The sequence below is a fragment of the Urocitellus parryii genome, chromosome 7, assembly GCF_045843805.1.
Source record: "Urocitellus parryii isolate mUroPar1 chromosome 7, mUroPar1.hap1, whole genome shotgun sequence".
In the NCBI taxonomy this organism is placed as follows: Eukaryota; Metazoa; Chordata; class Mammalia; order Rodentia; family Sciuridae; genus Urocitellus; species Urocitellus parryii.
The window spans coordinates 142,144,968-142,158,224 of record NC_135537.1 but is presented as its reverse complement, the minus strand read 5'-3'; the positions used below and the strand labels follow the sequence as shown (position 1 = coordinate 142,158,224).

The window sequence follows — 13,257 nt, the reverse complement described above, 5'->3', positions numbered from 1 at the left end:
AACATTGAATAAAATCAGGCGTGTAAAACAGTTGATACAGCACCACGTACACTCGATAAATGTTGGTAAAGATTATAATAATTATTATTATTTCATCTAGGCCAGAAGTCTGATGAACCACAGGGCTTCTCTGGCTCTCCCCCTTTCTCCTGGTCAGGGAGAGATGGGGGCTGGCTTTGCTTCTCTGACCCCCCACTTTCCTATCTTGGCCTCTGTGCTTAGAGGGTATGTCCTTTGGTGGTATCAGTAACCCCGAGGACACTAAGGCCAGGGAGCTATTCCTACAGGCCGGGGCTGGGGTAGCTGGCCTGGGGTAGGTAGAAGCCCAGCCCCAGGCTGGCTGGAAAGGGGCTCTCAGCCAAGGGCTCACCGCTGTCATCCAGGGCCTCCAGGCACACAGTCTGCTGGGCAGCGGGGCTGTCCACTACTCGCTCCAAGATGCCTTGGACCAGGGCCAGCTGGTTGCTTGGGAAAACCCCGAGGTGCTCTCCGGGCAGGTAGCTCAGGTCTGTGCTGTCCTCGCAGGAGAGCTCCACCAGGAGGGTGGTGCGGCTGCGGAAGGAAGGACCTGGTGACTGCCAGGATTTCCTCCTGGCCACCTGGAAGGCGGGCCAGTTTCCCCAGGAAATGTGCCCTCCTGTCATTTTCGTGCCTGGTTCCTTGAGCCTGAGCTGGGGACCAGGCATAGCTTTGGGCGGGAAGACTCAGCATCCCACAGTTTTCCCTTGGGAGAAGGCCACCCTGCCCTGCTTGGGCAGCCCGCCAAGCCCCGGAGGTCTAGCTGGAGGCTTTGCTGAAAGAGAGCCTCTTGCGTGGAGATCTCTGGGTACTGGAAGAAATGCTTCCCTGTCCCCAGCGCAAAATCCTGTCCTTATTAGAAAAAAGTCCAGTTTCCCCAATGAACTTGGGAGAGGACAGTACAGAGAAACAAAACCCACAAATAATCCCCAGTGCTCAGCTTCCTGGCTAGGACATTTCCTCCCTGCCAAAACTTCATGGCAGCTCTTAAGACCCCAATGACTTGTGTCCCTGGGCCTCTCCTTTCAATGAAAGAGTCTAGTGAGGAAGGAGAGAAAGCAAAGCAGGGGCTTTGTTCCCAAGCTGGACAACTGGCTGGTCAATTGAAACTGGCTGCAAAGACACACAGGTGGCCACAGGTTGGTAGACCAGTTGATCCTATTGGTGGTATTTTTTTTTTTTTTGGTGTGTGTGTGTGGGTACTGGGGATTGAACCTAAGGGTACTTAACCACTGAGCCACATCCTGACCCTTTTATGTTTTATTTTGAGACAGGGTCTTGCTAAGTTGCTGAGGCTGGCTTTGAACTTGCAATCCTCCTGCCTCAGACTTCAGAGCTGCTGAGATTACAGGCATGCACCACCATGCCCAGCTATGGTGGCATCACTTCTAGTGACAGCAGATGCTTCTCTCCTTTCCCTTCAAGGACTGACTTGCTCCGGTCTTCCATTTATCAAAACAGAATTTTCTTGGAACATCATCCAAGAGCCCTGCACAATACCTCACCTGGATTTGGGACTTTGTAGATTCCGCTGAGATTTGAGCCTCATTGTGAACACCTTCTTGGCGTGCATTTGGCTGAGGGCTGTGGAGACACAGATAGGAAAAGTGGGCTCTTGAGCAATGGTCAGGGAAGTCACATGTCTGAGTCTTGCCCATTGCCTGTTATGGGTTGGACATGAACAGTCCCTGTATTGAAGATATATCCCCAATGCAGCGATACTCAGAGGTGGGGCTTTGGGGAAGGGATTGGATCTTGAGGGCTCTGGCCAGTGGATAAATAATTTGAAGTCATTGCTGGGAATTGTAGGAGGTGGGGACTGGTTGAAGGAAATAGATCACTAGGGGCATGCCCTTGGGGACTACATCTTGTCCCTGACCCCTTCCTCTTTCTCTCTGCTTTCTGGCTGCCATGAGCTGAGCAGCTTTCCTTCGCCATGGAGTCAGCCGACTGTGGACTGACACCTCTGAAACCACGAGCCAAAATAAATCCTTCCTCCTCTAAGTTGTTTTTGTCAGGTAAGTGTTTGTCAGCTTTTGGTTGCTGTGACCAAAATATTTGAAAAGAACCACTCAGAGGTTGGGCTCCTGGTTTCAGGTCTCAGTCCATGGCCAGCCGACTCCACTGCTCTGGGCCTGAGAGGAAGCAGAACATCATGGCGGGATGATGGAATGGAGGAAAGCTATTAAGTTCAGGGCCGCCAAGAAACAGAGGGAAAGAGGAAGGAAGGGGTCAGGGACATATATAGTCCCCAAGGCCACACCTCTGGGGACCTACTTCCTCCAATCACACCTCACCTGCCTATAGTTACCACCCAGTAGTTCATTCAAATTATTAATCCATCAAGTGGATTAATCCACAGATAGGATTACAGCCCCCACAATCTAGTTTTTTCACCATTGAACACTGCCTAACAAATGAATGGGTGGGGGTAACCTTCCAGATCCAAACTGTAACTGACAAAAAGCTGACTAATAGACAGTGGTAGCTACTGGGATTTTTTTTTCCTTCTGTTTTCCCTCCGTTTCTGAATATAAAGATCCCTCATCTGACAGATGGTGGATGTGCTGCTGCTAACTATTGGGAAATTTAATTTAGAACCCAAAATGCATGATGTCCCAGGGCAACTCCCTGGCTTGGGATCCACAGGAGGGCAGAGCTGAGGCTGGGGATGTTCTGGGGATGTTCAGAAGCCTGCAGGATCTCTGTTCTCAGGGAGCAGGCACAGCACTTAGAGGGAGCAGAGTCTGAACATAGCCTGAGTCATCTCATGCTGTCACCGTTGGTAAAGCTGGGCTCAGCGCCTAACCTGGCCACGCTACCACTTGCTTCACCTCCTTGAACTTCAATTATTCTGTCCCTTTCTCACAGGTTGAGTGTCAGGGTCTCTTACATCACCGTCCATGGTATCAGCAACAAAACCCCAGCACAGTCAGCCCACCCCTGACACAGCCCATCCTCCCTCCCAGAGGGTCTTCTTCAACAGCTCTCTTTGGAGCCTGGGGTCTGGTTGAGTACCAGGCTCTTGGATTCATTGAGGCAGATGCCTGGCAGCCCCAGCTGCTGTCTCCATTCAGAGGGACCTGGTTGTGGGCTCAAGGCCCAGACACCCAACCCAGGCAGGAGGCTAAACAGGCCTCGTGTGGTGTAGAGAGGCAGGTACCTTTGTTGAGGTCCAAGGGCTGTGAGTCCTGCACAAGCCTGTGGTGGCGAGGCTCCCAGGTCATGCTGCCCGTGTAGAGCTTGGGGATCTGAATGTGGTGTTTGCCTCGAATGTCAAACGTGTCGCAGGCAGCCTGGAAGGCAGTGCAGACTGGTGTCAATCATCATCCTCCTCATCACCGGTGGGGCTATCAGATTGTAGGCCCTCACCATGGACCCAGCATCAAGCTGAGTGCTTCAAAGAATTTCTAAGCACATGAATCTATAGGGTCACTATAGGGACTCAGAGAGGTGCCCGGGCTTTGCACACAGTAGTTACCACTAATATTAGAAATATTAATACTGACATCGTCTTGCCAACATGGTGACGGAGGTTTGAATACTTTTCTTTCCTTATGTGAATCACATGGAGGAGGCCTGGGCTTTGAAACCAAGTGCCCTCAGCTCAAGCCATGGCTCCTGAGCACCTTCAGTGATAAGCCCCCTACACCCACAAGCAATCCCCATAATAAAGGTCTATGGAGATACTGAGCCAGATCCGAAGAGCTCAACCATGTGCCCTCTGTCCCCAGCTCTCTGTGTCTAGGAGTCCCAAACAAGATGTGGTTGTTAAGAGGTGACCTAGAAGGCCAGGGTTGTGGCTCAGTGGTAAAGTGCATGCCTAGCACGTGTGAGGTACGTGGTTCAATCCTCAATACCATATTTTAAATAAATAAATAAACAAACAAACAAACAAATAAATAAAAAAAATAAAGGTATTGTGTCCATCTACAACTAAAAAATGGTTTAAAAAATAAGAACTCTTCTGGGAGGAGTGAGGATCACAGCCTTGACCTGAGTCCCCTGGCCCACACCTGGGACCTACCCACAGGGTGGGGCAGAAGTCGCACCACCCAGGATGGCTGGTACACATGTCCTGGGTGGGAAGACACCCCATCATGGGGCAGTTCTGGCTGGGTACTGACCTTGAAGGTGTGCACGGCCCAGCTACGGAATGCATCCTCCTGCCCGCTGAGCTCGTCACCTTCCCCCATTGGGGTGAGCTGAGAGGCTCCCAGGTGGGACAACTTTTGGTCGATGTCATGAGCAAACGCACAGAACTGTGGGTACATGCTGGAGCCAAGACCGAACACGGCATACCTGCCCCAGGAGGACACACAAAGAGACTCAGGTCACATGCAAGCAGCACCCCTCGCCAATGGCCTGCAGACCCAGCCTCGCACTCTCCCATGCCAGCTGGGCCATGCCTGCTCTGGTCCTCTTTGGCCTCTGGCCCTCACCACCAACTGCCATGACCAATGCACGCTTAGCTAGTAGACCCGGGAGAGGAAGTGGTTTCCCCGGCTGGATCCGCAACACACTCAAAGGATAAACTTCAGATTAGGGCTGTTCCTGTGCTGGACAATTCCAGGAAGACCCACTTATGCACATCCAGTTTCATCCCCAGATCCCAGACTCTGGGCCCAGAGGTTGGGCTCAGCCAAAAAAAGGAGTGGGGAAGAGCCTGACCTGAAGGTGTTGGTGAGCTCCTTCAGCATGAAGAGGGATTTCTTCAGAGTCTAGAAAGGGAGACAACCACAGAGTTCGCAGGCCAGGATTCACACAAGCATAACTTTTTCTTTTTCTCCTGGTGGCCCATTTAAAAACTGGCCATATCTAGCTGGGCTGGGCACACCTGTAATCCCAGCAACTCCAGAGGCTGAGGCTAGAGGAGCACAAGTTCAAAACCAGCCTCAGCAACTCAGCAAGGCCCTAAGCAACTTATGGAGACCGTGTCTCAAAATAAAACATAAAAGGGATGGTGTTGTGTCTCAGCGGTAGAGCACTCACCTAGCACACATGAGGCACTGGGTTAGACCCTCAGCACCACATATAAATAAATAAATAAAATTGTTAGGAACCCCAAACAATTTTAGGTGCTGTGTGATCCAGCATAAACAGTGTCAAATCATGGAAATTATTCCCTTTTGTGTATTTCATTTTTTAGTTATTCTCTTCTCAATTTATTTTTCATCCTTCTGTGCACCAGGAGTCTCTAGTTGGGGCCATAGAGCTGTAACCTCTTGAATACTTGCCTATTGCTCTTAAAAAAAAAAAAAAAATAGAGACAGCAGACTGGGTTGGTCAATAGCATTAACTAAAAATCAATAACTTTGGATTTCACTGAATTTACTTTTTGCTGGATTTCTCTTTGTGAGAGTGATACAAGTTTCCTTTAAACATGAGTTTTTCAGTTAGAAAATGTGTAGGTCAATTCACAGAGATTTATTAAGTGTGTCAGAGGAAAGGTGGCCCATGAAGGACCCTGGGTGACTTGGGGTTTCACTCCCAACCACCCTCTTTTTTGGGGTGGTTTCCAGGGATTGAACTCAGGGGCACTAGCCCACTGAGCCACATCCCCAGCCCTACTTTGAATTTTAGTTAGAGACGGAGTCTCACTGAGTTGTTTAGCACCTCGCTTTTGCTGAGGCTGGCTTTAAACTCACGATCCTCCTGCCTCAGCCTCCCAAGGCGCTGGGATTGTAGGCATGCACCACCATGCCCAGCCCAACCACCCTCTTTGTGGTATGTCGATCCCTTTGGACCTTTCTTTGGTTCTCTTGGGCTCTACTCACCCCTCGGTGATCAGGACCTTGGGCCACCCACCTGTCCATTGCCAGGGGCATCTCCATTCCCAAATGTGCTGGTCACTACCAGCAGTAGCTGCTCCTGCTCCAAGTCGCTCAGGCTGTACTCGTCCATGCAGAGGACCTGTGAGGTACCCAGGAGGACATTAGCCTTCAGCTCCCAGGCTGGGCCCTCCACCCTTTCCCCAAACACCTGTCCAACTGATCTGGTACCTTGGGGTTGAAGGCACAGCTGAACAAGGTCCCCAAGTCCTGGGCCAGCGCTTCTGATTTTCCTGTCTCAGTTGCAAAGAGGATCGTGACTCTGACTCGGGATGACATGGTCTTGCGAATCAGCACAGAGGCAAAGAGCACAGCTCTGTGGGGACAGACAGACAGATGCTGTGTACTGAGTCCTCTTCTAGAAGGAGGTGAGGGTTAGGATGGGAAGGGGACAGTGTTCCAAGTGGACAGGTAGAGGGAGAAGCAACCTTCATTTCACCAACCGTCCACCCTGACTAGTGGCCCTTATCTCCCCTCACCCTCTACTCGGCCCCTTTGGGGAAGGGAGGAGAGAAAAGGTGGGACACAAGCATCCAGTGACCCTCAGAAATACTGCCCAGATCTCTGAGAGTCAAACTGCACAAAGCAGACTCTGTCTATGTGTGTCCTGCTCTTCAAGGCCTGGGGCAAAAGCTGACTAGAAGGAAGGGACAATGCAGAGGCTGGTGATGATGGCCGTTCCCACTCACTTCCCCAAGACTTTGAACCGGATCTCTCTTCTCCTGGGTCTCTTCTTCTCATCCTGCCAGACGTGGGTCTTCCAGGGCTCCACCTGCAAGAGAAGGGAGATGTGAGTGTAGGCCAGGGTCCTGCTCCGTTCATAACTTATAGTCTGAACCAGGATGCTTTCGAGAGGACGAGGAGGAGCTTGATGGGCCTCAGTAGTCCTGGGCAGACCAGGGTACACAGCTGCCTGACTTTGAAAGTGAGGCAGTTTCTCCCAAAATTGAATTTTTGTGTGTGGTGCTGGGGATTGAACCCAGGGCCTTGTGCATGCAAAGCAGGCACTCTACCAACTGAGCTATATCCCCAGCACTTGAATCCTTTTTGATAAAACGTGTACTCATGTCCATAGCTAGCAGTCACTGACTGCATTCTGGCCTGGGCACTGGGCCAGTGCATATGACCCTCAAGCACATCCTCCTCTCATGGGAAAATCAGGGCTCAGAAAGGCAGGCACATAGGTAGAAAATGGCAGAACCAGCAGTCTCAGTCTGACCTCCCCCATGATGCTAGGTGACAGTTTTCCAGACTCCCCAAAGAAGTAGGTATATCAAATAGACACCAGAGAGGCTTAAGCCAGACATGGCGACAGAACACAGAAAGCACAATGAAAGGAATTTCCTTTATCTCTGTAGACATGGACAGGAGATCCTCTGAGTCCTAGATTGGGGCTTTAGAAGCATTAAAAACATGTCCCTGGGGCTGAGGATGTGGCTCAGTGGTAGAGTGTTTGCCTAGCATGCCTGAGGCCCTGGGTTCAATCCACAGCACCACAAAAAACAAAAACAAAAACAAAACAAAAAAAACAAAGAAATAAAAAATTAAATATCAAGTCTTTTAAAAAAAATAATAAGTCCCTGCTCCTCACCCATGGCACACACACAGTCTCCACACCCGCATTCCAAGAGGAAGAGGACAGGAGGCCCCTCCCTCACCTGATAGTAGTAGAATGGGGACAGGACATAGTTCAACATTTCCTGGTGAAACACAAGGGTGATGCTCCCAGAAATTGGAGGGACCAGCCAAATCCAGTCTGCAGGGCAGCCCCCGCGGGCCCGGTACTCATTCTGCATGTGCTTCATGAAGGACTCCGCGGCCGAGTGATGGTCCATGATGGTCACGTTCCGCTTCTAAATCAGAAACAGGAGGGAAGTTGAGATAAGGGGTGAGGAGAGTGGAGAGCCACCAGGTGGCAACAGGGATAATTCCCAGGGAGCACGGGAAAGCCTTGCCATCTATAAAATGGGAGAGCCACACCTCCTGGCTTTTCTGCTCACCTACTGGAAATAAATGACCACATGGGAGCTCTTCCCGAGCCTCTGAAGGGGCCTCAACATCATCTAAGCACTGTTGGCCCAGATGACATGGTGGCCCCCCATGATCCTGGGGAGGAAGCATCCAGCTTCTCATGCCCACAGGTCTCCCTACCCTCCCGGCAAATGTCTCCTAGAGGACTCAAACAGAAGCCCTTATTTGCAGATAAAGAAATACCACCCCTTCCATCTATACCCTCTCAGCCCAAAAGGAACAAGACATCTCAAGTGGAGAGGCCTGAAGCACGGGAGAAGGATTACAGGGAAGACGAACCACCCATGTCCTAAAATTAGAGGCCACAGGATCTGAGACACCTGGTCTGACCCATTAAGAGCAGCACCACCCCTATGTCTAGGGCAAACCATCCAGTCAAGAGACACATGTTTAGCATTGTGGTCCAGACTCTGACCTTTCACAGGCCCGGTAACCTTGACCTACTAGTTCCTTAACCTTGCTAAGCTTCAGTCTCTTCATTAAGCTGGGGTTGACAGTTCTACATAATGAGGTTGTTGAAAGGGTGCAATAAGCTAGTAGAAATAAAGCATCAAAGTTCTCGGTAGATATTAGCTATTATTATTATTTCCATCTGCCAGTACCATGTAAGGCCCTGGCATAACAGGAGGAATGACAGTCCCTTTCTCTGTGGTAGGCTGTGGTCTAACTAGGGGAAGCAGAAGGAAGTCTGGGAGCTATGATGGAGGGGAACCAAGGCTGCTCGGGGAGAACAGAGGCTCAGGGGAGTCGAGAGGGGCTTTGGGCACAGCTTCTGGAAGAGGCCAAGTCTTAAGAGATGGGTACAATGTATCCCAGGATGCAGAGGAGTGGGGCATTCCTGAGAAGATGCTATGAGTCAAGGATGGGAAGGACGGGAACAGCCAGCTGATGCAGGCCCTGTGCGTCCAGCCACATCTTTTAAAATTTCATATATAGGTGCCTTCCCCCTTACTATGGGCTTAAATCTTGATAAACCCAGCAGAGTTTGAAAGTCAAATATGCATTCAATACTCCCAACCTCCTGAACATTGTGGCACCGCCACACAGCACATTACAGAGGGTCAGGTGGTGAGCCCGATGCTGACGTGACTGACTGGGAGCAGAGGGTTGCTGCTGCTGCCCAGTACCACAGGAGTATCCTGTTCCCCATCACCAGCCCAGGAAAGATCAAACTTCAGAATTCCAAGTTCAGTTTCTGAATCCACATCACTTTCACCCCTCTGTAAAGTTAAACAATTCCTAAGTCAAACCATCCTAAGTTGGGGACTGTCTGTATACATACATGGGGACTCCTCAGTGCCAGGCCAGTGGTCGTCACAGGAGCCAATGATCATCGCTATGATTACAATAATAAATAACAACAGTAAAACGAACGTGCTGAGGGTCCTCTGTGGGCCAGGCAGTGCAGCTAAACGTGTTGCAAGAGCTGTCATTTAATTCTTAAAATAATCTAGGGAGGGAGGTCCTGCTATGATCCCCATCTTTCAGGGAAGGAAATTAGGCCACATCTTTGGAAGGTCATCCTGAAGGACGGTGACAAGGAAGTTCTGGAGACTCTCAAGCCCTGGAGGGGCGTGGTCAGCCATGGTCAGGAGACGGCAGAGGCTCTGCAGATTTTCTGGGACATAGCCACATCCTGCCAGCAGCAGGGCTGATGCTGGGAGTCCCCTGGAGCCAGGATGTGTGGTCCAAGGCCAGCCCTTCCTGATGGAGGCCAGCTCCAGGGGCTCTCTTCCTGTTCCTCTCAGCTCAGAACCCCTGACTCCATCACGCACAGTTTGGATCTGCCTGTGGAGTGACCCAGCCCTGGGGAACCGTGTGTGATGCATATATATTTTGTTTACTACTTATGTTCGTGGCCCAGCCTAGCACTGGCACATGGAAAATGCTCCATAAAATTTTGCCAGTGGCTTAGACTCTAGGGCATCTATCAGCTTGGTAGAGATGGCTCCAGCTTCACACATCCTGGGCCTGAAGCCTAGGAACAATGTGAACAGGGGCAGCAGATGGACTGGTCTGGCCCTGCGTGGGAAGCAGCCTGCTGTGTGTGGGCAGAGATGGACGCTGAAACCCCTGCTCTTGTGCATGGGACTCACATTCATTCATTTTAGTATTTGCCTTGTGTCCAACATTCTGACTAGAGGTACAGCAGTGAGCACAAGGGACAAAGTCCTGTCCTGTGGCTCCCCAGGGAGATTAGATTCTAGTGAAAAGAAACAAAACAATGAAGAAAGACAGAAGTAGTTGTCCAACACAGTGCCACAGACTATGAAGAAAAATGAGGCAGAATTAAAGGAGTAACAGAGAGAGGCAAGACAGAGGTGGGTGAGGACGTTGATTCACGTGGAAGACTTGGGGAGGGCTTCTTGAAGGAGGTGTCAGCTGAGAACTTCTAGAAGGGAAGGAGCTGGCCAAGGCATGATTGGTGGGAAGAAAGTTTTACACAGAGTGAAAGTTAAAGGCAGAGGCCCTGAGGGGGAAATTCTCTTGGTGAGTTTAAAAACCTGGCAAGAATTTCAGCATCACTGAGGAGGAGTGGGAGATAAAAGCCAGACCAGAAGGACTACTGGAATGACTGCAGGAGGAGGAAGTAAAATGAGTTCATTGAATAGTTTTGCTGTAAAGATAAGCAAAAAAAATGTAGCTGGAGGGAACCTGAGGTTACCTCCATTTGTTACCTGCAGATGGGACCTAGGATAGCCTGCCTGCACACCGATTGGAATGTTCCAACAGAGAAGGAGACACTGATGATGCAAACAGAGGGGAGGGGGATTTGGGGGAGTAAAGGCCTTGAGCAATTGAAAGCGCACAGGGATCAGTGCGCATGCGCAGGGACTGACCCGTCTTCGCAGGCAAGGAGTTGCCTGGTGCTAGACCGAGAGAGCGAGCAAGAGGGCACAGCGAGCGGCCTGCTATGTGCCAGGGCCTAGCCGGTGCCTGGCACTTGTTGATGTTCAATATTTGTTTGATGCAGGCACAAATGAACAATGCTTCCAGGGGGAACATCCAGCACCGAGCCAGGTCATCTTGTCACCAAAGCATCGGTAGACCCACGTCACCTGACGTACCTGGAAGCTATGGAGCACAGCAACGTTGATCTCCGTGACGGCCCGGTCTTTCCAGAGGGAGGCCAGCATGTGCGTCTCCAGGCCCATCCTTCTCCCCACTTCCTACAGGGCAGAGCAGCAGGGGTGAGGCCTCCTGGGGACCCACCTACAGGCCCACTCACACCTCCAGTTAGGTGGCCCTCGTTACCTCCAGGATGTTGTAGCGCTGGACATCACAGAAGTCCCGGACTCCGATCTCAGTGCCCATGTACCAGCCATTGAAGGGGCACGCGGGGAACTCAAGGCCACCCACCTCCAGCAGCATGTTGGACACAGCCGGCAGGGCATACCACTTCAGGTCCAGCTCGCGGAACCACTCGAACCTGGCCGGAGGCAGAGTCAGTTGCAGTTGGGGACTTCTTTTTTTTTGTCCCCGGCTCCCCCCACCCCCGCAAAAAAAAAAAAAAAAAAGCAAAAGCTTCAAGCTTCAGAGTCAACCAGGAAAACTCCTTTCCAGGTCTCTGAGTCACTCCACCAGGAAAGTGAACTGGGAACACCAGATGTCATTCACTAAATTACTGCACTCATTCACTGATTCCTTCCCCCCAGGCCTTGTGCTAAATGCTAACAATCCAGTAAAACATAGCAGTTAGGAGCTCCAGAGAGAGAAAACAGAACCTCAAATTTGGCCTCCCTACTGACAAGCAAGGAAGCCGAGGAAGCCTTTAGCCTCTCTGAGCCTCAGTATTCTCATTCATCAACACAGCATCAAACTCATGGGACTGTTATGAAGACAAGACCATCCATTTATATATCCAATTATTCTATAAATACTTATAACTGAGCAACTACTGTGTGTCAGCTCCCTTCCGGTTTCTGGGGATGTTCTGGTGAATAAGAAAAGTGAGATCCCCAATCTCCATTCGCTTACAGTGATGTCTAGACTTCAAAACTACACAGAGGTAAACAAATACATAAGAAAATAAAAACAAGATGATGTGTTCGTCTGAGGGTGATGGTGCCTACTCTAGATTAGGTGGTCAGGAGAGTCTTCTGGGCGGGGGCGGGGAGTGACACCATGGACAATACCTTTCAATAAGAAGGAAAAAAAAAAAAAAAGGTCTTGCAAAATTCTGAGGAAAGGGCAGGTCAGATTGGAGGAACAAGAAGCGCAAGGCCCTGAGGCAGGATGAAGTCCAGCGTATTCAAGGAACAAGAAGAAGAGCTCAGGGGCTGGGGATATGGCTCAATTAGTAGCTCGCTGGCCTGGCATGCCTGAGGCGCTGGGTTCGATCCTCAGCACCACATAAAAACAAAATAAAGATATTGTATCCACCTAAAAGCCTAATGCCGGCTACATAGTCTTAATATGTGGGGTTACTTTTGCTATTTTTAGAAGGGCCAAGAGTAGGTTCTGATCCCACTGAGCTCTCAGAGTCCTCATAGCCCTATCCTTGCCCCACAGTCAGCAGACAGACAAGCTGGGAGGAGGGAAAAGGAGACCTGGGCTGCCCAGACTGAGTATCTCCAAGGGTTTTTGTCCTGAGGTTGAGGCTCTCCAGTCTCCTCGGGGCCCATTCATCTAAGCCTCGGATTCTCTTGTCCATCAACACATCTTCCTAAGTCTGAGGCCAGATAATATAATGCAGAATTGTTGCAGAAGGCACAGGATGACGCCTGGGTGTCACCTGCTGCTGCTGGGCTCTAGGGGAGGCACGGGAGGGGTCTGATGGTCGGAGTCCGTGAGGAAGGAGAGGGACGTGCCTATGGATTCGCTGGTCCTGCACCCTCAGCCACTTACTTGGGATGTTCCATGGGCACCTCAAGCACAAGTTCAGGTGGGATTTCAAAGAACTCAGGGTCACGGCCATCAGCCTGCAGGACCAGAGGCAGCACATCGAAGCGGCCATAACGAGGCTTCCAGCCCAAGTCGATGCACAGCTGGGGGGCAAGACAGGTCCAGTGAGCCTGTGGGCCTGCGCCTTGACTCCCCCAAGCCCCACTCGACACCCAGCACTGAAGATCCCGGGGGTAGAGACTCGGCAGGTACCTGGGTGAACTCCAAGTTGGCAGGGTCCCCTCTGATGGTGCCATCAGGCATCTGGTAGCCGGCATACCGGATTAACTGAGAATTCCAGACTCGGAAGTCGTGCTTCCCATCGCTCCGCTGGGGGAACACAGTGATGGTCGACCTTCCCCAGGACAGGAGTGGCACTGTTTACCATCTGGCCCTGGTGGGGACTCCCAGCCATCCCCCCTGGCCCACCCCATCCCCCACTCTTCCTGCTCTGCAGTCTTTGCAGCTGAGCTGACTGCCTCCCACCTCCCAC

The 13,257-nt window shown here is 51.0% G+C and overlaps 1 protein-coding gene across 1 annotated transcript in view; it reads right to left on the bottom strand.

The window, feature by feature from the left end:
* Positions 1-13,257, bottom strand: part of Nos2 (nitric oxide synthase 2) — a 36,397-nt gene that overhangs the window by 8,206 nt on the left and 14,934 nt on the right. Inside the window, exons 7-19 of the mRNA XM_077800468.1 lie at positions 12,978-13,119; positions 12,729-12,868; positions 11,136-11,310; positions 10,949-11,050; positions 7,508-7,702; positions 6,539-6,621; positions 6,021-6,165; positions 5,827-5,931; positions 4,690-4,739; positions 4,146-4,320; positions 3,182-3,314; positions 1,524-1,602; positions 371-552 (exon numbers count right to left, since the gene is read on the bottom strand). Coding sequence (XP_077656594.1) covers positions 371-552; positions 1,524-1,602; positions 3,182-3,314; positions 4,146-4,320; positions 4,690-4,739; positions 5,827-5,931; positions 6,021-6,165; positions 6,539-6,621; positions 7,508-7,702; positions 10,949-11,050; positions 11,136-11,310; positions 12,729-12,868; positions 12,978-13,119 — 1,706 coding nt within the window. The remainder of the gene's footprint in view (positions 1-370; positions 553-1,523; positions 1,603-3,181; positions 3,315-4,145; positions 4,321-4,689; positions 4,740-5,826; positions 5,932-6,020; positions 6,166-6,538; positions 6,622-7,507; positions 7,703-10,948; positions 11,051-11,135; positions 11,311-12,728; positions 12,869-12,977; positions 13,120-13,257) is intronic.